The sequence below is a fragment of the Rhinatrema bivittatum genome, chromosome 7, assembly GCF_901001135.1.
Source record: "Rhinatrema bivittatum chromosome 7, aRhiBiv1.1, whole genome shotgun sequence".
In the NCBI taxonomy this organism is placed as follows: domain Eukaryota; kingdom Metazoa; phylum Chordata; class Amphibia; order Gymnophiona; family Rhinatrematidae; genus Rhinatrema; species Rhinatrema bivittatum.
In genome coordinates, this window is record NC_042621.1 from 2174537 (window position 1) to 2196024 (window position 21488).

General features: G+C 46.1%; 2 protein-coding genes across 4 annotated transcripts in view; one reads left to right on the forward strand and one right to left on the reverse strand.

Moving 5' to 3' along the window:
* The window catches only part of LOC115094942 (meckelin-like), a 53730-nt gene extending 37327 nt beyond the window's left edge, over positions 1 to 16403 (forward strand). For all 3 annotated transcript variants that reach the window (XM_029608045.1, XM_029608046.1, XM_029608047.1), the window contains 12 exons: positions 4635 to 4733; positions 5695 to 5790; positions 7591 to 7693; positions 9714 to 9832; positions 10252 to 10392; positions 10688 to 10768; positions 11318 to 11434; positions 12144 to 12260; positions 12727 to 12831; positions 14811 to 14913; positions 15126 to 15268; positions 15735 to 16403. In XM_029608045.1, coding sequence (XP_029463905.1) covers positions 4635 to 4733; positions 5695 to 5790; positions 7591 to 7693; positions 9714 to 9832; positions 10252 to 10392; positions 10688 to 10768; positions 11318 to 11434; positions 12144 to 12260; positions 12727 to 12831; positions 14811 to 14913; positions 15126 to 15268; positions 15735 to 15815 — 1305 coding nt within the window. In that variant the 3' untranslated portion in view covers positions 15816 to 16403. The remainder of the gene's footprint in view (positions 1 to 4634; positions 4734 to 5694; positions 5791 to 7590; positions 7694 to 9713; positions 9833 to 10251; positions 10393 to 10687; positions 10769 to 11317; positions 11435 to 12143; positions 12261 to 12726; positions 12832 to 14810; positions 14914 to 15125; positions 15269 to 15734) is intronic.
* Positions 16404 to 17839: 1436 nt separating this feature from the next.
* Positions 17840 to 21488, reverse strand: part of FAM92B (family with sequence similarity 92 member B) — a 47480-nt gene continuing 43831 nt past the window's right edge. Inside the window, exons 8-9 of the mRNA XM_029608049.1 lie at positions 20169 to 20270; positions 17840 to 18637 (exon numbers count right to left, since the gene is read on the reverse strand). Coding sequence (XP_029463909.1) covers positions 18524 to 18637; positions 20169 to 20270 — 216 coding nt within the window. The 3' untranslated portion in view covers positions 17840 to 18523. The remainder of the gene's footprint in view (positions 18638 to 20168; positions 20271 to 21488) is intronic.

The following is a 21488-nucleotide window of genomic DNA, read 5'->3' on the forward strand; positions in this document are numbered from 1 at the left end:
ATGTACTATCAGCCCCCAAAATGGGTACAGAGGAGAATTTGGTGGGACACTCAATAGATTCAATAGGTACCCTTGGCAGACAATGGACAAAACACACTGGTCTGAGGTTATTCTGGGCCACCGATTCACAAAGAGAAGCCCGCCCCTGCCTGGGGGGGTCCAGCATCTCAGGTATGGGTGGCTGGCTCATGCTCCCTATAATACAGTCAAAACCCCATCCCAGGATTTGGCTGGGGTGCCAGCTGGAGCTTGGGAGCTTGCTGCTGCCTGGGATGGCTACAAAAGCTCACCCTCTGGGAATGAGGGCCAGAGGATAGTACTTCCTTAGGTGGTAGAAAGACTTCCTCTGCCTGTGCCTCGCCGACCTCCTGGCTGAGGAGGGCAGGTATGAGTTGTTGGAGGGTCTCATGGTGATCCCGCAACTGGGCCACCGCGTCCCTCACCTTATCGCCGAAGAGGTTCTCTCCAGTGCATGGAAGATTAGTGAGTCTTTCCTTTACCTCCGGTCAGAGATCTGAGGCCTGCAGCCATGCCATTCTGTGGGCACTGATTCCCATTGCAGAGACTCTCACTGCCATCTCAAAAACATCATAGGTGGAGCACACCTTGTGTTTTCCTCACTCCAGGCCCTGACGCACATAACGACAGAAAGGTGTCTTACTGCTGTTGAGGTAGCCGCTTGGCTGCCTCCTGCACCTGCTTCCAGAGGTTGCGAGAATATTGGCTCATGTAGAGCTGGTAAGAGGCAATGAGCACAGCCCCCTGAAAACCCTTCCTCCCAAGGGCATCCAACGCTCTGTGCTCCCTCCCTGGGGGCACTGAAGCATGGGTCCGACAGCACTTGGTCTTCTTGAGAGCGGATTTGACCACTGCCGATTGGTGTGCCAGCTGATGCTTTTCGAATCTGGTAGCCTGCTGGATGAGGTAAACCCTGTCCACCTTCCTGTTCACAGGAGGAACTGTGAAGGGGTGCTCCCAACTCCTCAAAAGCAACCCCTTAAAGATCTCGTGCACCGGGATCTTTAGGAGCCTCCACAAACTGGAGGATCTCCTGTATCTTGTGCCTGGCGTCATCCCCCGTCATTAACTGAAACGGACCTCTGCCATCGTCCGTACAAAACCTGTGGTTAGGTCCTCAGGGGGCGACCTCCTTCGCTCCTCGAAAGGAGATGGCTCTGAGGGGAGATCCTCTGAGTCCTCTGAGGAGGATTCCGCAGTGTCATCCCCCCAGGGGTCTTAAGGGACCTCATCCTCGCTGTAATCCACAGGGGTTAGGGCCCTAGGTGCTCGGCCTTCATCCTGAGGCTTAGGCACTGGTGGCACCGGTGCTGGACCCGGTAATGCTGGATGAGGGGCTAGAGGCTGCGGGAATGCCACCGGCACTAACAGGGCTTCCTCGGAGGAGAAACTGGTGATAACCACCGCATCGGTCAGGGGAAGCATTGGTGCCCCACCAGGAACCAACACCAGCTAGGTCAGTAACACACTGATGAACACATTGAGACGTTCCAGCAGCAGTTCTAGCAGGGAGAGCACATACACCAACACCGTTGGTGTCACCGGCTCGATGCCCCGCAGTGCCCAATCGACCACCAGCTGCGCTCCAACTCCTCCTCAAAAGTTGCCAATGCCAAGATGGACTGGGAGGTAGGAAGGATGGCCAGGTCTTCCTCAGAGCCTTAAGGTGGATTGGCGACTGACATCAGGATCAGTGGAGACCATCACGGACCCCTGGCATCGATGGAGAATAGGCACTCCTCACTGTCAGATCTCTTCAGGAGCATCACGGCAAGTAACGGTGCCAACCCGAGCCTGGCACCATGCATTGAAGGTGACCAGTGCCAATGCTTCCTTGGCTTCCCTTGATGCTCAGCCTGGTCTTTCCCTGGTGCCAAGGTTGAAGATGATGAACCCGACATCCTCTACCTGACAGGGGTCGGTCCCCGGTGCCCCTATCCACCAGCGGCATCTACGAAGCAGATGGCCCTGCCGGTATCAGTGGCTCAGTGTCCCATCGGTATGGCTCCATGGTCCTTTGCTGTGGCTCAGACTTTCTTGCCCCAAAGAGCTTCTCCATCTTGTCGAAGTGAGAATGACGTCCCTTCGGCTTCATTTGATCACACATGTGATGCCCCCAGGTAGAGGATACACACCTTATGTGGGTCCGTAATGGACATCGTCCTCGGTCACTGAGAGCATCGGTGAAAGTCCGAGGCCATGGTGAGGCAAACTGAAAGGGGGCGAAAACGACAACAGAGGTGATGGGCGACCGACACTAGTGTTCACCGAGGCACCGCCACTACAGGGGAATGGAAGCAAAAGAAAACGTATTGAACTGACGGAAAACCTAACTGGGGAACAAGAGGGGACTGGAGAGGGACCCACACCAAGAAAAACGCACAAACCAATGAAAAGGATCAGTGAAAAGTTTTCCAACACTTTTTTTTTTTTCTAAAAATAACATGAGCTCAGAAACTGCAATGCGAAAGCTCCGTGAAAAAAAAGAGACTGAAGAAGGAGCCCGCGTGGACGCTGGGCATGCTCAGTGTGTCTAGTCACAGTTCTAGAAACTTTGATGTAAGTTTTCCATGCCGGGCTCCATCTGATGATGTCACCCATCCTGCTTGTCCTAGGAGAAATTGGCGTAACTTATGTGCATATTTGCCGACATTATGATGTGCATTAACCTTCTGTTTTTAACCTGTGGCTGCTTGTTGGACCTGGACACAAAGCTCAGAGCCAGCTATGTTCATTTGTAGTCTGTATCATTGGGCAAGAGAACTGTCCAACACCTTGGCTTCTATTACTTCAAGAGTAGAATGAATATTACTGTAGATTACTTGAGAAATATGAATTAGGAAGATGGTCCTTGCACACTCTGGAATCAGTTTTCAAAGGGGTTAGGCTCTGAACTTTGGGGGTTAGGCCCCTAAATTGGCCTTTCTGAAAATTTCCTAAATTCAGGAACCTAAAAACTGGGGGACAGAGCTAGGGCAGGTAAACAAAGGTAGGAACTTAGCAGTGACTGAAAGCATTAGGCACTTAACTTACGGGACCTAAATCTAGGCAAATGAATTGCAGGTCTAAATTTAAGTTCTGAAGTTTAGATGAATTTTCAGCTGAAAACTTAACCTCCTAAATTTGGCTGAAAAAAGCACCTTAGCTTGGATGCCTACATTTGGAGCTCAGCTTTTTTTTTTTTGAGTATTGGCCGCAATAGGTTTACAGGAGATTACTGCATGTTCTCTTTGGAAAATATATTTTTCCTCTATAAGTTTACACAGAAAATAAATGTAAATAAACATTTGTAGTATTCTGCAAACCCATAGCTTAAAACATAAGATATTATCATTAATACACAAGCCTAATTTTCCATCGATTGCATAGTTTCTTTATAAAAAAAAATAATGTAAAAACTGGGGGTGTGCAGGGATAAAAAAAATTCATTTTCATTTTTCAGTTCATTTTTGGGAGTTTTTTCCCCATAAATTTTGGTTCGTGGAATGTTTGAGTTGTTCCATTCATGGCAAAAAAATGAATCAAGCATAAAAAAAAAAAAAAGCCCACGCATTGAATACATTTCTAAGTATCTGAAGCAGCAGAATTGAATGCAGTCTAATATTTATGGTTATTATTAGATGTGTGTCTTCAGCTAGCTCTTTGTCAAGGTGTACGTGACAGTGAGTTTGACTTTGAAAAGAATAATGTGAGGATTATAATATGGCGGAAGAAAAGTTAAGAGTTCATGTGCTATGTTATTTATGATATTATAATTGTTGAATTGTGAATATGAGATAATCTGACAAACCTGTAACTTTTAATGTTAAAAAAAAATAAAACGGGACCTCTCCAGGCCTCATGATCCCACTTCCCATCCATCCCGCCCTGAGGGCTGATGCAAAAAAAAAAGCGCAGAAAGCGAGCGCTGAAAAGTCAGCGCCCGCTTTCTTAATGTGCGCATGGCGCCCGCAAGGGGGGGGCGCCATGCTATATGGAAATTAGGGGGTCGCGCTAGCAAGGAGGCACTAGGGTCACTTGCGCGCCCCTAGTGCTTCCTTGCTAACACGAACCCGCAGCTGCTGCCGGTACGAAAACCCACGCCGGTAAACGCGGCGTGGGTTTTCATAACCGCCTGCCAGTTTATCGGCGTCCGTTTTCATTACTGGCAGACGGCTGAGTTTCCCAGCGTCGGTCTTCAATAACTCGGAGATCTGCCGAGGTATTTTTCTTCTTTTTTTTTTACATAAGAAGTACAGAAAAGCAGTTTTTACTGTAATTCTTTTATACGCGCTCAGCTCTTAACGCCTGCTCCAGGCATTTGCATGTGATGAGCGCTATCACATTCACTCTGCGTCGGACGCCCGTTAAACAGGCGCTAATTCACCTCCGCTCACCCCCTCGGCTGAGCATCGGTCCCTGAGAAAGAGAATTAAAATTGAGAGCATTTCCCAGGTCCCTGTACTTGTGCTGTAGAAGATCCACCGGGGGGCAGTGCGGCACAACCCACAATGAGCCTGAGAGAGGACACAGCAAGCAGAAGCCTGATGAGTAGGAACAAGCACTGCTCGCTCATACGGGACATGACCCCCACCTCTGCATCGCTGCTTGATTTTGCCCGCTTCTCTCTTCCACAGCTGATCGTGAAGTTCCTGGCTTTTCTTTCTGGAGCTCTGGCCAATACTTTCTTCCTAATCGTCTTTGGGACTGGAATTTATTGGCTGATTGCTTTCAAGGTATATTGTGTTGTTTTTTTCCTGGAGGGGGGAGGGGGGGTGGGCAGTCCCAGCAGTTTCCTTTTGCTTCTGTGGGCTTCCAGCTGGATCAGAACCTGCCCTGCTTTAGCACTGTGAAACTTTGTTTCTGGCTGCCTCTTCTTACTCCCTCATCCTCCTCCCTGTGTACACCAGCCATTGCAGCAATAGTCCTCAGTAGGGGGCTACAGACCAAGGCAGTTTAGTAGCCATATGCATGTATCCTGAGGTGTGGGGTCCTATGTGCTATGGTCCCTCCAGAACATCCCCAACTCCTGCCAGCCTGAGGAACCGGAAGCCGGGTCCAGGCACTGGATTAGCAAGTGTGACCTCCTTCCCAGCCTCCCCTGCCTGATCCTGTATGGATGAGTCACTGGCAAGGCTGATAATGGGATCCCAGACTTTACTGGTCTCACAACCAGAACCGAGGTTGTCCTCAGCTATTATGAATGGTTTGTGCATGTGATGTGGCTCGCTGCCGGAAGCCAGAGCTTGGGAAAGGTTTGGGCTCCAAAATCTCCCAGTCTCTCTGCACCACGATGCACTGTAAATAAGGCCTCCTGATGGATCCATAGGAGCCCGGGAAACAGGGTCTGAGACCCCGATTACTGAAGCCATTGCCTGGGGAATGGAGGGGGGAACAGGGGAATTATATCCTAGTTCTAAGAAATATGATTCTTTCATTAGAAAGATGTTAGAGCTGTTTCAGTTTTCAGTGGGTAGGTTTGCTCCTCCTATCCAAGTACCCATTCAGATGTGATTCCTCAAGCCTGTAATGAAAGCTGCTATAATAATGGAAGCCTTAATTACGTCCTCAAGCAATTAGTGCCTGAACTCTGGACAGTAAGCCTTCAACATTCTGTTAAACTGGAGCGCAGGAAGTGTGAAGCAGGAATGATCATCACTCTTTGTTTCTCTGCCCTCTACAAATGTCTCTCTCCAGGGTCAGCATTCAACAGTGGAAACGACTCTGCCTCCGGCTGCTGGACAGATCGAGAATGACTTTATTATCTATTTATCTTGTGCTTTTGCATTAAAGGTAAACAGAAGGGAAGGAAGGTGCCGAGCCTGGGGGCTGCTGGGTGAGAGTTTGGGGCCTACCACAGTAGCTGATAACTACCAGAGATCTTAAGATCTCTTGCCAGGTCCCTAAGCAACAGGAAAAGTCATCTTGACAGTGCTGATATCATTGTGTGAGAAGGTTGCCATGGCAAGAGATGGGCAGGGGAGGCACTGTGTGGAGATACAGCCTTTAATGGGTGAGCACAGTGCAAAAGAAGCATAATGCACTAACCTGGTCATGATAACATCTTACAGAGAAGAGAAGAAAGGTAGAGTTAGTTCTATCTGATGGAGTAAGACAGAGAGAGGAAGATAAAGAGAGTTGGGGTGTTATGCAATCTGCTGTTCTCTGTCTTCCAACGTGCCTAACAATACTGTTTTTCCATGAACATGCAGCCAAATCTTACAATTGGAAAATGTGAGATGACCAGGTTCTATTAAAGGGCATTTAAGTGGAAAGGATAATGCTGGTAAAATAAATATTTGACTAACTTTAGAATGCTATAGTAATTGCACAGCTCTCCACATCCATATGCATCCTCTGTGTAAATTACTAGCAGATCTAGTAATCAACTTTTTCCTATATGCTGATGACATACAATTCTACATTCCTATCAACAAATCAATTGAAAATACAGCAGCAAAACTATCATGAACATATATGAAAGCAATACAGCAAAAGCTAAAACTAACACTAAACAAAAATAAATCTGAAATAGTTTGGCTAACGAGAAACCAATCTGTAAATAAACCACATCCCTAGACCTGGGTAACTTCCTCATCACACCCTCTGAACAAGTACAAGACCTAGGAATACAAATCGATGAGAACATCACAATGAGAAAGCACATAAACAAATTAATTAAAACAGGATACTCCAAGCTACAAATCTTACATCGGTTAAAGCCTCTCCTAACATTCCAGGACTTCCGAACTGTTCTACAAACTCTTACATTCTCAAACTTAGATTACTGCAACTCACTATGGCTAGGCCTACCCTCAGGACAATGAAAACCATTACAGCCGCTACAAAATGCCTCTGCTAGACTACTGTTAGGGAAAAGGAAATCTGACCACATCACCCCTTTGTTAATAGACCTACACTGTCTACCTGTACAAGCAAGAATACACTACAAAGTGCTGACCCTCATCTTCATCGTAATTGATGACAGTAAATCCTGCTCATTAGACGTGACTCTCCAACCATACTCACCACAACGAACACTTAGATCAGAAAGCAAAGGACTATTAACAGTACCTACACTACGGGACACTCATCTAGTGCAAATAAGAGACCGAATGTTCTCTATAGCGGGCCCCAAATTATGAGACTCTCTTCCTGAGGAGTTACGCCTCACTACAGAAAGAAAGAGCCTCAAACGTGAACTGAAAACATGGCTCTTTAAAAAAAAAAGCGTATGATCTATTATAAAATTTACAACTGTAGTAAATTACATAGACATGGACTGGTGAACGATTGACAGTTATCAAGAAACTTGAAGTGTTAAGAGTTCTCACTGACTACCTGGAGAAGATTACCTAAAGGAACTAATCCATCAAGAATTACTATTTAACAATATAGCTAACATGTTTTGATGTTATGTTAACTTATAATGTGACTGTCACACGTTCTGATGCTACGTGGACCTTTAATGCGAATGTCGCTTTTGTGAACCGTTGTGATCTTATTTTGGAACGACGGTATATAAAATGCTTAAATAAATAAATAAATGTTAATGTAATATAAACCTTTGACTTTTTTTTTTTTTTTTTCCAGACACTGGAATTGCTACATGTCTTTGTCATCCAATTATCAATTTCCATCTTTTTAATAGACTGGGAAAAGCCAAAAGGTAGATCAACGTTTAATGCAGGAAAAGGCAAGTCCCACAGAACACGACTTGTTGGGTTGAAAGAAGACCCATCAGGTCTGGCCTTGCTCTGGCCACCTGACTGCTCCATCTCTGCATGATAATCCATAGGAAGGTGATAAATTCTGCACATATGCAGCCAATTCTGCAGCAGTGAAAAAAAAAAAAATTCTTCTGGACCCCAAATCTGGTCGTCAGCTCAAAACTGCTGAAGTAGCACTTTTCCCTTGCTTGTTGTTACAATACATTCTCACCCATCTCTGATTTACTTTTGAGTTCATTTAGTGATGTACTATAACTACTTCTGTTGACAAAGTCTCCATGCTTTAACCCCACTTTTGAGTAAAAAAAATATCTTCCTCCTTAGAGTTGTGAAATCTGTTACCCGTTAATCTTGTAGGATGGCCACTGGCTTTGTTTGTAGGTGCTTGGGTAAAAAGATTTCCTCTGAGCTCTCTCTCTGAGGGCCATTTATACATTTGTATGGGATAATTACATCTCTTCTTAGATGTCTTTCTTGCTAATGTAAAGAAGTCTCTCAACACACGTAAGCCCCTTTAGTGGCTCTACTTACTTACAGGTCGATGCAATATCGTTGCGCTCATGCTAGCCCACAGGTTAACCCGTGGTTTGGATGCGCGTCCAACCCCTGATGCAATAAGGGGATCAGCGCGTAGCTAATAGCGCTTATCATATGTAAATGCCATGTTGATGAGGCTGTTAGCTGGTACCCTCCAATGTAAAAAATAACCATGCGTCCGCTGCACACGTTTTAACCCTGAAAAATGAACGCCAGCCCCGGAGCTGGGCGCCTGAAGCCAAGGAGGTGCTAGGCACGCAACATTTCCCCCAGCGCCTCCTTTTCAGTGTAGCAGCTGCATCGCGCGCCCGGGAGAGGTGGACGAGCGTGCGTTGGGACTGCGGGTGCTCAATCACCACCGCCCGTTTTTCATGCGCCGATATTGCGTCAGCCTGTTCGTATGGGGGAGCAAGGGAACCATAAACTGTGGCCTGACAGACGCTGTTATGCTGTGGAAGGACAATATCCTCATTCCTTGCTTCTACCCCTGGTTTAGTTCCCAACGGGAGCGGCTTTGCTGATGGTGCTGCTGTCCAGCTTTGTATACCCGTTCCCAGTTTTCTAGCAACTGACGTACCCAGGTTTTTTTCCGGGCTAGGGTTAGGAAATAGTGCCCCCTGTAAAGGCTATTGCGTCTGCTTGTTTGTGTACCCCAAATGCCTGCTTGTACATTTATCTATTTTAAATCAAGCCATGGAATGTGCTGCCAGAAGTATAGCTGGGTTTAAAAAAGGTTTGGACATGTTCCGCAAGGACAAGCCCATTAATTATTAGCCAGACAGCTCCCTAATTATCTAAATGACCCAGACTGGCCATTGTTGGAGCCAGGATTCTGCTCTGACCCAGCATGGCACTTCTTATGATGAGGATATGATAAATCTCATCTGCCTTCTGAACACTTCATGATAATATAAACGTTCGGTAAGCCAGCAGGCTAGATCTGTTAAAGGAATGAATTGTCTGTTCGCCAAAGTAATCCATTTTTCCTGACATAAAGGGACACTCTTCATTTACGGCACAAAGGAACCCTTGGTTGGGGGGGGGGAGGGTGGCGCTAGGTGTTGGATTAAGCCTGGGAGTTTAGGTGGTCGGCTACCCAGGATGGAAGAGAAGAAAACAAGAAAAGCAGGCATGGATAAGGGAGTGAAATGCTGCAAGCACTCCAGTTTCTATAGCTGGCAGCTGGATATATCCTTAGCAGAGTGGACAGGAAGAAGTGGGTGGGGCCAGTCGTGTTGCTAAGAAACACATATACCTGTTCCAGATCTAGATCTGCCAAGGGAGAAGGGATTCTCAGTGTATGAAAGACAGGGCGTCATTGTATTCTGCTGCTGCAAATTCCAAAGAAGCAAACCGAGGCAGAGAGGCGCCTGACTGGCGGACAGCTCGCACGCTGCCAAAGATCCATGAATTTCATAACATGGAAATCCCTGCTTTGTCTGCTTTCAGGGAGCCCTTCCGTGAGCATCTGGAGAACGTTCTTGGTGGCCAACGAGTGGAATGAAATCCAAACCCTCAGGAAACTGTGCCCGGGACTTCAGCTCTTCGCTGTGTTGCTGCTACTGGAGGTACAGTGCAGCCACAAACCTGTTTCTAATCTCATGCCAGGGCTGGCACGCTCCTCTGCCCCAGGACATCCCTAACACTTATTGACAAAGAACATGGAAAGGAAGTTCAGTTCTCAGTTTGCTCAGGATGCTGGGCAGCATACAGCATAATATACAGTTCTTTGTTGTTTTGGCCCAAAGTTTTATTTGCTTGACTTATTTTTCTGGTGTTCTTCAACTGAGCCCTCAGTTTGCAGTCATGAAAGAGTAGATACATTGTACAATTGCAGTAAATTAGACTGCCATCATTGCTATGCTAACAAGAGACATCAGAGCCAAAATACACAAAAGACCTTTCTGGAGTTCGGCTAATATCCCTTTTCTCCTTGCCCTAAAAATTCATTGCAGGCTTTGTCATTGTGCTTTATATGCACTTCCAGGTTGTTGGCTTGAAGAATATTGCAGCAAGAGATTTGAATCTAGATTTGCAACCTGCAGCTTACAGCTACCTGGCTCCCTGGAGCCCCATCCTTCGATTCGGGATCTCTGCCTCCATGTGGCTGGCAGTGGGAGCCGTCCAGGTGGGTCCGTTATCCTCTTCTCAGATGCACCACACAGCCAGCGCCCTGGCGCTCCGCAGGGGAATGTTCTCCCCAGAACCATCCAACGGGGGCTCCGTTACCGTGACAGCGGCTGCAGGCCCGGGCCTTCACTCTTTAAATAACAAGTCAAAGCCAAGCTGTGTGACCGGCAGTCAGTGAGGGCAGCGTGTTCCCTGCGCAAACGAGGGAGCCGGCCTCATGACTGCTAGTGCTGGGTACAAAATGGGCCCTGGGACCCTGGCAACCACCTCTCTCTCTCTTTGTGTATTTGCAGGTGATCTTCACTGTTGTCGTTTATGAGCGATTTGTAGAGGGTAAAATCCAGCAGTTTGTAGACCTGTGCTCCGTAAGTAATGTGAGTATTTTCTTTTTATGTCTGGCATTGCACCACAGTGGGGTTTCAACGTTCAGCACAAACCTTCCAACTCTCCTAGTGCAGAGACCGTCACAGATTCCAGGCCCATCCTTCTAGAAAGAAAGACATTTCTGCTTTGGGAGGATGCTGCTGCTTTCCTTACTGCTTCATGGCCCAGAGGGCAGATTAATCACAGCACCTCACGAGAGTACAGTGGATTATCAAAATGCTCGCATGTTTCTTTGCTTACATTTACTAGAACCCCCGCCCCCGAAAATACTGCCCAGGGCGGCTTGCAAGATACAAAGTTAGAATCGGGAAACACCCTTCATAAAATGGAGATATTGCAGGCCTTCGCAGAGGTGACAATAATAGTCCTAAGTGACCCCATTGTGAGAGGGATTGATTGACAGAAGTCTCAGGCTGTAAATATAGGAGCAGACCCTCAGTCCTAGGAATGAGTGTGTAAGTTATCAGAGCTGTGAACATACATTCAGCTCACATATCCTCTCTGCGCACATCCCCACTGACTGTCCCTGGTCTCTGCAGATCTCCGTTTTCATCCTGATGCACAGATGTTACGGTTTCTACATCCACGGACGTTCCGTTCATGGACAGGCCGATGTCAACATGGAGACCATGATCTACCACCTCAGGAAAGAGCGGGTAAGGGTGGGCCCAGCTCTCATTCAGGCGTGTGCTTGCAGATTCAGCGACAGCAGCAAATGATGCAAACGGCTCTGACGTTCCCTGGTGGGGAAGGTGATCTCCAGCTCTACAGCTGGGAGGCAAGCGTGGTGACCACGCTACATTTCACTTCCAGTTTGTGCAGCCAGGGTATCTCTCCCTTGATCCCAGGATTGGATGACTGTGGAACCAGGTCAGACTTACACACGCGAGACATCTACAGGGAACCTGGATGTCTTTGGTTCAGGAGGATTCACTAATATTAGTGAATCAAACCGATACGATGTGCAAACGGATGTCGGTATATAAAAATGCCTAAATAAATTAGTGAAATCCTGTGTTATTAGCCTGGCCCATAACATTGTTTCTAGTTCTGCAGGCCCTGATCTCTGACCCAAAGAAGGCTCAGTCAGTCAGAGCTGCTTTGTGATGGATGCCGGTTAGAGATCCAAGAGCGGCAGGGAGACCTAAGAGCAGCCGAGCCTGCCACAGACACATTCACTCATTTGCTGCTGATTGGATTATGTCATATTTCAACATTTGCTTAATGTGATGATGCGAAGCTAGCGCATAAGCTGATTTCCTTTTAGTTCAGCCTGGAACAAGTTTTCTTGTAACAATTTAGTAAGTATTTGAATAGGCAGTCGTAATAACAGATTTCACAGTGGCTTTCTCATGCTTTTAACAGGAGAATTTGTGTCCCCTGCGGGGCCTGGAACCCAGTTCGGAGATTCAGACCTTTGAAATTCTCCTCAGTGACCGAGTCAGGCAGCAGTATGACAGGATCCGTGGACCACTGCAGGAGGTATTTCATGCTGGGATCTGTGTGAACACCTGAGGAAATGAAAGTGTGCTTCCAAGCAGGACTTCCACTGGAAACCGAAGTTACTGAAGGTCAGACGGCAGCCTGCATCTTCCTCCATTGTGCGGCTACTGATCCCGTCCTTAGCGGAGCAGAGGACGATACAGGCTGCCAGGGGAAAATGGAGATTGTGCCGACTGCTGCAGGGAGTTTATGTAAGATGAACACAGCGGTCTACTCACTGCAGGTTTATGTTTTGTTCCATGTGCATTACTGCAGAGCTAAAAAAAAAGGTCTGGCTTGTTTTTAAATTGGATATTCCCTGAGGTTTCACAGTGGAAGATGAACTGAATTAGCGTGAAGAGTGTGTAACTGTGCAAAAAGGAAATGTTCTGTCCTTTACAAAATAGAAGCTCGGCTGCCCCAGATTCCCAGCCCACCACAAGACTTTCTCCTCTTCTATTTGCAGATGCCTAAAAGGCAGAAATCCCGGCTGGTGGAAGACCCCCTGCTGGAGCAGAGAATAAAGACCTACTACACCTTCAATCTCTTCCTCGCATCTTTCATAGAACACGTGAGAAAACTTGTGGAGGGCTTTTGATCCTCATATATGTATCTCTTTAGTTTCAATTTCTGTATTATGAAAATCTTAGGGGCTCCAGATTTCTGTGCACACACCAGTGCATGCATGGATCTGGGAAAGGCTATGCTGCGAGGCCAGGCCCCAGCAGCAGGAACCTGCATGGACTGGAGGGGAATGCCATGCTCCAGCGGCTTCGCAACACCAGACAAGTCACTCCAGCGGCAGACAAGGAGCCAGCAAACACAACCGTGAAACTCCAGCAATGTGCACACAACAGGTCATGTGGGTGGCCAACTGCAGTCCAACTAGAGCAGGGGGTGGCCAACTGCAGTCCTCGAGAGCCACAAACGGGTCCGGTTTTCAGGATATCCACAAGGAATATGCACGAGATAGATCTGCATGCACTGCCTCCATTGTGTACAGATTTATCTCGTGCATATTCGTTGTGGATATCCTGAAACCTAGCATGTTCTTGGCTCTCAAAGACTGGAGTTGGCCACCCCTGCACTACAGGGAGGGGAAGGAAAAGAGACAAAAGGGGATAGAGGAGAGAGGGGGACGTGTAGAGAGCGTGTAGGAGCGAGGAAAAGAGTAGGGGGTACACAGAGTAAGGGGGCTGACAAAGTGCAATGAGGAAAGAGTGCCCCCCCCCCACTCCTGTACTTTCCCTCCCCCACACATTCACTCTACAGTAAGAACATTAGACTCGCCATACAGGGTCAGAGCGAGAGTCCGTCAAGCCCAGCATCTTGTTTCCAACAGTGGCCAATCCAGGTCACAGGATCTCAAGGGGTAGAGAGAGTCCAAGCTGCTTATCCCAGGGATAAGAAGTGGATTTCTGCAACTCCGTCTTAATAATGGTTTAATGACTTTTCCAAACCGGACCAAGGCAAACCTCTGAGGGATCTCAGAAATTACCTCAGGAATTCTCAACTGGGGGAGGGAACTTAAGGTATCACCGCAGGAGAGCGGGGCTCAATCTTTCTCCAATTTAAAAGTAAATTTTCCTCTTCTAACGAGTACTGGAATCCCGCTGCACCACCAGTGCTGGTGTAGGGAAAGCATGTCCACATCTGCTAGGAGACGGAGAGACACTGGAGGGCTGAGGTCACTGCAGGGCTGTATCTAAGGTGATGTCAGCTGTGAAACCTGACTCCGTCTCCATCTGCTAGCAGGAGAGCATATAACCCACTGGTCCTGACTCCATCTGGCTACACGCTAGGAAATGCTTATTTTAACCACATTCACTCTAAGGAGTAAAATGTCTGACAGATTTGTCTTGTCAGTATGACTTATCTAGATTGTAAGCTCCACGGGGCAGGGAGTTTTATAAAATACGGTATCAGGAATACATCAACCAATCAGCTTTCTGCGTGTCTTAAGATACAGTGAGGCAGAGACTTGCGCTGTGCTGCCTGCAGGTACAGACACACTCACTTAGGCAGAATGAATAGCAAATTGAAAGGGTAAAACCCTCCAAAAACATGTTGTCCCCTTTGGTTAGATGTCTGTTGACAGTCTTCTGTCCCCTGCCCATGAACATATTTAGTGAGTAGGAGGCATCCCCAAGATTCCTGGGACACAGACTGTCTTGGCTACAAGTCACCATCTTAAATGTTTCAGAATCCATAGGTGGCATCGGCTTCTTACTGAGTGTCTACAGATATTTCATAAGAACATAACATATGCCATACTGGGTCAGACCAAGTGTCCATCAAGCCCAGTATCCTGTGTCCAACAGTGGTCAACTAAGTCACAAGTACCCAAACATTAAATGAATAGATCCTAGGCTACTAATCCTTATTGATTAATAGCAGTTTATGGACTTCTGCTCTAGGAACTTATCCAAACCTTTTTTAAACCCAGCGACACTAACTGCCATAACCACATCCTCTGGCAATGAATGTCCCCAGTCCTATCGTGTGATCTTCTCTCCGGTGAGCTGACACGTGTCCTTGCTTCTCATCCAGGTTTATAAAGATATGGATTACATGGTGAAGGACAAGCTCTTTTTGGAGCGGATCTTGGATATGGAATTTCAGCAGCCTGTAGACAAGTCCATTTTTTATAATGGTAGGTGCTGATGGCGCCAGGGCTTCAGGTCCCCATGAGATGAAGTTTTATTGAATTAAAAACTTGTAACATAAAAGGGGTGGAGGGCACCAACACCCATAATGGGGTATTCACATATGAACACTGTGAGCATTTCTTTAAACTTACACATTTTAAAGTAGGCTCCTTGGTCCATGTGTGCAGTTCTCCATGCAGCTTCTTTCTCCTTTCAGATGATGGAGCCCTGTTTGCTCGCACTCTCTATTACAGCCACGAGCTGGTCCTGCTCCTCTTTGATACCCTGCTGTTCTCGGTTGTTGATCTGGGCACTCAGAACTTTGTGCTGGCGGCAATCATTACCTACATAATTCAAAAGGTAAAGTTCGGTGGGAGCATGTGCTCTGCCCTGTGCTGGGCATATCCCCCAACTCTTGAGGCTTTGCTGACTGACCCAGCCCCTGGGGGCCTGAGCAGGATGCTATCCAACGCCAGCCGATTTCCTGCGTCTCTTCATATTTTGATCGAGCACATGAGGTTGCCGCCTAACTTCGCTCAGAAGTTGGGACAGACGGTGAGAGAGCAGCATTTAGCCTGTGCTTCTTTGACTGATGCAGCTGTGGTTGGGAGAGAGGGAGCAGCCACAACTACATTCTCCAAGTGCACTTTTTCTATGGCTGGGTATGGCTTTGTTAGTGGACTTTACTGTGGCATTAAAACCGATTTCCATTCACATTGTGAAATAATATAAAACACGTGAAGCCTACATAGAGAACTTGCATGGTATCATTTATCCCCTTCCCTCTCTATCTTGCTGACTGATTAACCTGAGCTTTTCTTTACAGTGTCTGGAAACACTGCGCCAGGCAATCGGAAGAAAAAACCTGTCTGCGGAGACAATGGTGGGAGAGCAGTTTCTTATTTAAGAGCCTGCATTCCTCAGATTGGTACAGAGCAGGTGCAGAATGCAGTGCCACAGCAGAAGGGACGCGAAAGCCACTTCGGTGACTGATGAGATGATGGGAATTATTCACTCAAGGTTTCTTCCGGGGCGATGTCCTCTCTGAACCAAGGCCCTGGGACTGTACAGAGTCTGAACATAACCTTAAGCCAAAAACAGACAGAAGCTTTTTCCTAAGTGCATGCTGCGTGCCGTGCTGCTGGCAGACATGGAGCCACGCTTGCGTAGGGCTTCACACTATTTATCTGTGATGCAAAAAGGTTTTGGCCATATCGCTCCCTGAAGCAGGAGCAAGGTTTTAATTTGTAAAACGTGCACCCAAGATAAATCTACGAGCCAGCAGGGCAGCAAGGGTGGAGCTGGAGTCACGGTCACACAAAGTGTTACGTAGCGGATTTGGTTTTGTATTACTGCTGTTTAATTGTGCTGTAATTGACACGTCACTGTTTGAGGATCATTTCATTTACTAATTTGTTTACAATATCATTTTTATATGTTTATCCTCTATACTTTTTAATTAAAAATGCATATAAATAAAAGCCTTTCGGGCAGTCTCTCATCAATTTATAGCATTCACTGTCCCTCAGCCTAGCCAATCAAAGCCTGATGAGTTAATGTTCTCCCCCACAGGTCTAAAGCAGTCAAATACAAGAAGTTCCACCTAGAACTAAAAGGATGTGGGTATCCAAACATCCTCATGTCATCCCCACCCCCATCAATAAACACAAAAGTTATTAGGGACACACACACACACATGCTTTGTCATTTCTGGCCCAGCCCAGGAGCCGTGTGCCTCACAGCGGCCCAGCACACAGCTATTTCTGGCAGGTCAGAGCGCTCCTGGATAGGGAGATCTTTGTTGACATTCACTGGCATAAAGGTAGGGAAGACTACTTCTTAATTGCTAATTCTTCACATGAGTCCACGCTCAAGCCCAACTCTGCTGCAGCCCGGGGAGCCTTCTGAACACGAATGATCTTTTTTAGGAGGTTGGCACCCAACAACTTTTCAGCTGTGCCTGACTGGCACTGTCAGGCACCCCTTGCTCAGGGAGCTTCCCCAGCTTTGCCTCCTGCCATTCAACCAAGGAAGAGTGCTGCCACCCTGATGACTAGTGCTAGGTTTGCCCTCGTTGGGTGAATACAGAGGTCCAGTGGTAGACTTGGGACCCTCAGAAGCCCTCTGTGGGAAACCCTGCAACATATCACTAAAGAATTTTCTATGGAAGAAAGCAAATATTTATTGCACTTCCTAAAAACAAAGCAAAATGACAGCAGTACAGTCATGGTCGAGAATAGTACAATATTTAAAACACTGGGGTTATTAAGCCCATACATCAAAAAGACTAAAAATGAGAAATATACACAGCATTCGTAATTCAGTCAATGTAAAAAAACCATATTTCCAGGTGTGTATGTGTTTGCTGATTTAATAGGAAGGAATGCACAGGGGCAAGTGTGTTCTAAGTAATGTGAAGAAGAACCAAGAATGATTGTTCTCCTACATTCACTGTGTGCACTCAGTGCAGGAAGTGGAATATGTTGGCGGTCAACTTTGAAAACGAGCTAGTGCTTGACTAAATTACACAAACCCATATTATGTGCTCTACAATGACTGGGATGGTCCCTTCTACATAGATCCAACTTTCTGGGTGTTTCCTGGCTTCCTCAGAAGTATTCAGGTAGTCACTGCAAGTAGCCAAATAGATTAAGTTTTCCAGGAACACAGTTCCTTTCAATTTTGGAGGAATTCCTCACCGAGAATGCCTTTGCTGGTGGATGATTAAAGGTTTACAATTCAAACTTTTCTCCTTCATGTAATTTGCTTGTAACAGCAAGATTTTGTGCTCAGCAGTTCTAATATTATATATACACATGTTGATGCCATCGTCTTACTCCTGAGTAAAGTTAACTAATGGTTACAAGTTATAAAGTGCAGGCTGAGCCAGTCTTGCTTTGCTCTACTGCATGTAGGAACTTGTGATTCTGGTGTCACAAAACAAAATGTTTTATAACGCTAAATCCAGAACTGGTTCTTTGTGTCCCTTATGACCTACCATCATCTGGCAATGTGACACAGAGGGAATTAATTTTAGAAACATCTTGGGATGAATGTCCCATTGGCTACATTTTGTACAGAGAAGGTCAGTTAATTGCGTCTATGAACACCAACACTGCACTGCTCAGCCTTGCATTTTTATAAGGTTACTAGATGATGCAGGCTCAGCCAGTCCTGGGTTTGCACTGGTGCAAGCCGAGTGCTGTAGCTGTAGTTTATCTAAGACACACAGGAGTACTAATTCATTGGTACAACAGGATAAAACCAGCATTGGTTCAGCCTGTCCTCAAAGATCTGGAGCCATTTGTTTTTTCTGACTCCTCTCTTTTAATCTTTAAGCAAAGTCACAGAAATCCAGGCTACCTTGGTCCATTAGTTATAAAAAGAAAGGCAACAGTGTACATGGCTCAATGAGGAGGGAAACCATAGCATAAACAATGTTGTGGAGATCCCCCTTCTTCTGGATTTAAAGTAATCATTTGTAATATATATATATATATATATAGGCTGCTAGTCTCTAAAATTCCTGAGCTGCAAATAAGGCTAACATCTGGAGCTCCTCAGCTTGTGACATTGCCTCACACCGGCTCACTGGAAACACTGGTCTCTCTCCCATTATCTCCGAATCCGAGCATACATTGCACTATTGATATCCTCTTCCTCTTCAGTCTCTTCTTCCTCACTCTCTCTGTTGTTTTGCCTGTGCCGTGAAAGTGTGCTCTGGTTGCTCTGGAAGGCAAAGCATGACAGACTGATATGCAGGGCTTGCAGAACATGGATCACCTATCAATCAGACACTAAGTCTGGAGGATACTTGCATACCTTGGTTGTGCCATAAGACAAGAGGTTGCACCCTCAGAGTGTCTTAGAGATGTTCAGCAGGAAATAAAACCTTCCTATAGAAAGGAAGCTGTGCTCAATATGTGCTATGCACACGGCAAGTATTATTAAGTGCCCTGAATAAAGCAGCATAGTAAGGGCCTCATTTACTAAACGCTGTTTCCCATACACAGAGAATGGTTTCCTCATGGGGCCATCACCGTAACGAAGGTAAGGAGGCTTGTGTACATTGATTATCATGAGAACTATATCGATGGAGCATAAACCCCGGTAGAGATGGATAATCTTGCACAAAGAGATTTCAAGAGAAGAATCAGACAAAGCGCTCAGTCCATTCTGTCAGGCCGATACAGTAAAATCGGCGGGAGAGCCGGCGCTTCGAGGCGAGTGCCCGCTCTCCCAACGCGCGCCCAGGCCACTCTCCTGGGCGCACGATCCAGTATTTAAATGAGGGCCCGCAGTAAAAAGAGGCGCTAGGGACACTAGCGCGCCCCTAGCGCCTCCTTTTTGAAAGGAGCGGCAGCTGTCAGCGGGTTTGACAGCCGACGCTCAATTTTGCTGGCGTCGGTTCTCCACGGGTTCGGAAAACGGACACCGGCATAATTGAGTGACCGTCTTCCGGGCTGATTTTAATTATTTTTTTTAATTAAAATTTTTTTTTTTAATTTTGGGGCCTCCGACTTAATATCGCTATGATATTAAATCGGAGGGTGCACAGAAAAGCAGTTTTTTCTGCTTTTCTGTACACTTCCCAGGCGCTGACAGAAATTAGCGCCTGCCTTTGGGCAGGCATTAATTTCTGAAAGTAAAATGTGCGGCTTCGCTGCACATTTTGCTTTCTGGATCGCGCGGGAATAACTAATAGCACCCGCAACATGCATTTGCATGTTGCGGGTGCTATTAGTTTCGGGGGGGTTGCCGTGCGTTTTCGACGCACTATTACCCCTTACTGTATAAGGGGTAAAGCTAGCGCATCGAAAATGCGTGGCTAAACCTGGGCTAACAGTGCGCTCTACCGGAGAGCACTGTACTGTATCGGCCTGTGTGTTATCAGAAATGATATTACACTTATAGCACGAAGCAATGCAATGGATGCTGAAATGGTTTCTCTTAAGGATTCAGAAGAATTAAAGGCCAGCTGCTCAAAGAATTAAAAAAAATAATGGATTTAAAGTTAAATGTTGAATTGATACAGGTTGGATATTAGTCATTGCTGTAGGAATTTCTGACACATTACATACAACACAGGGAGGATGGTTTTCTTTTACAACAGTAATGTGACATTAATGTGGTCATGTCATTGCTAGTGAGTCATTCAGGCTGTTCGGTTTCTGTGTGAGTTTTGGTTTACAGTTGCTCGGAGTAGTGCAGCAAGCCCACAGAGGCCAGGGTACTAGGATTTCTACAGCATCTCTCTCACCTTACTGGTCATAGACCATGGAATGGTCGAGGATGGGTTGGTGGCCTGGATCGGTCTTGCATCACGGTTTCCCTGACTGATATGTATCTTTGATCTAAAATCCTGTCAAGATTAAAAAACAGAACTGTAGTCAAAGGGACGCCGACCCCTCTGAGGCGCTGAAGATACAGACCCAGTAGGTGGGCATGAGTGGAGCTCTTGCTGGGCTGGTGCTGCGACTCAACACACAAACATATCTGGCATTTTGGCATGCATAACAAGGAACAAAGAAGAACTGGCATTAATCAAGCATCATGGTGTGTCAGTACCATGTGACCAGGTGCTGAAATCCTTTTGATGCTCAGTCAGAAGATCTTGAGGCATTCACCAATGGCAGGGCAACCTTGGAAATGTTTGTTGACATAACTGTGTGCTGTAGGCTAACAGAAATGTCAACTCGGATAGTTGGACATACTGCAAAAGGGAGGTTAAATGTTTATTTTTTTTCCTCAAAAGTACAATATGATATTTTTGCCTCAGAATATTTTAAGTATAACAGATTACTTTAGGAAGTGGCAATTGAAGAATGTATTCAAACCCTTGTCAGGTGTTATATTACTTATACTGCAATCTAGAATGACCTGTTGCTACCTAGAACATCTCCTAACCATGTGAAAATCCTTCAGTGCCTCTTTCCTAAATAAAATTTATCCCACACTATCTATAAATCTAGGTGGGTTATATCATAAAACATGCATAAATACATTAAAACATGCTTGTAACAAATAGCTATCTGCTGATTTCAGTATTAAGAGCCAGGTAGAACAGCTGACAATTAATACCGTCAGGGGACCTGTCTGCAGTCTCATTAAAAAGCTACAAAAAAGTAACTAATGCAAATACATATCGATCATTTTAGACTCCAAACAAATATCCTTTGAGTTTCTTTTTAAAGATTGTCATGCAATCTCGTGCTGCCCAACCTGCTCTCGACACCTTGGAGGTAAATGAAACGTCCTCTGACCCTGACATCTATCGGTAATGCTTAGAAAAGCTATGGAATGAAGACCAAACTGCTGCCCTACAGATCTCCAAAGGAGATACTAACCCTAATTCTGCTCAAGAAGTAGCTTGAGCCCTTGTGGAATGAGCCCCACTTATTTAGGTAAGGGACTATGTGAGTCCTACGAGCCACTGGAGCTTTATTCACTGCTCTCCTCTATATATATATATAGAAGAAAAAGATGATCCAACTTCCTGAAGGCATCAGTGACCTTGAAATACCTCAAAAGCTATTGCTCATGGATATTTGCCCAGTGAAAGATGAGATTGTCCAACCTA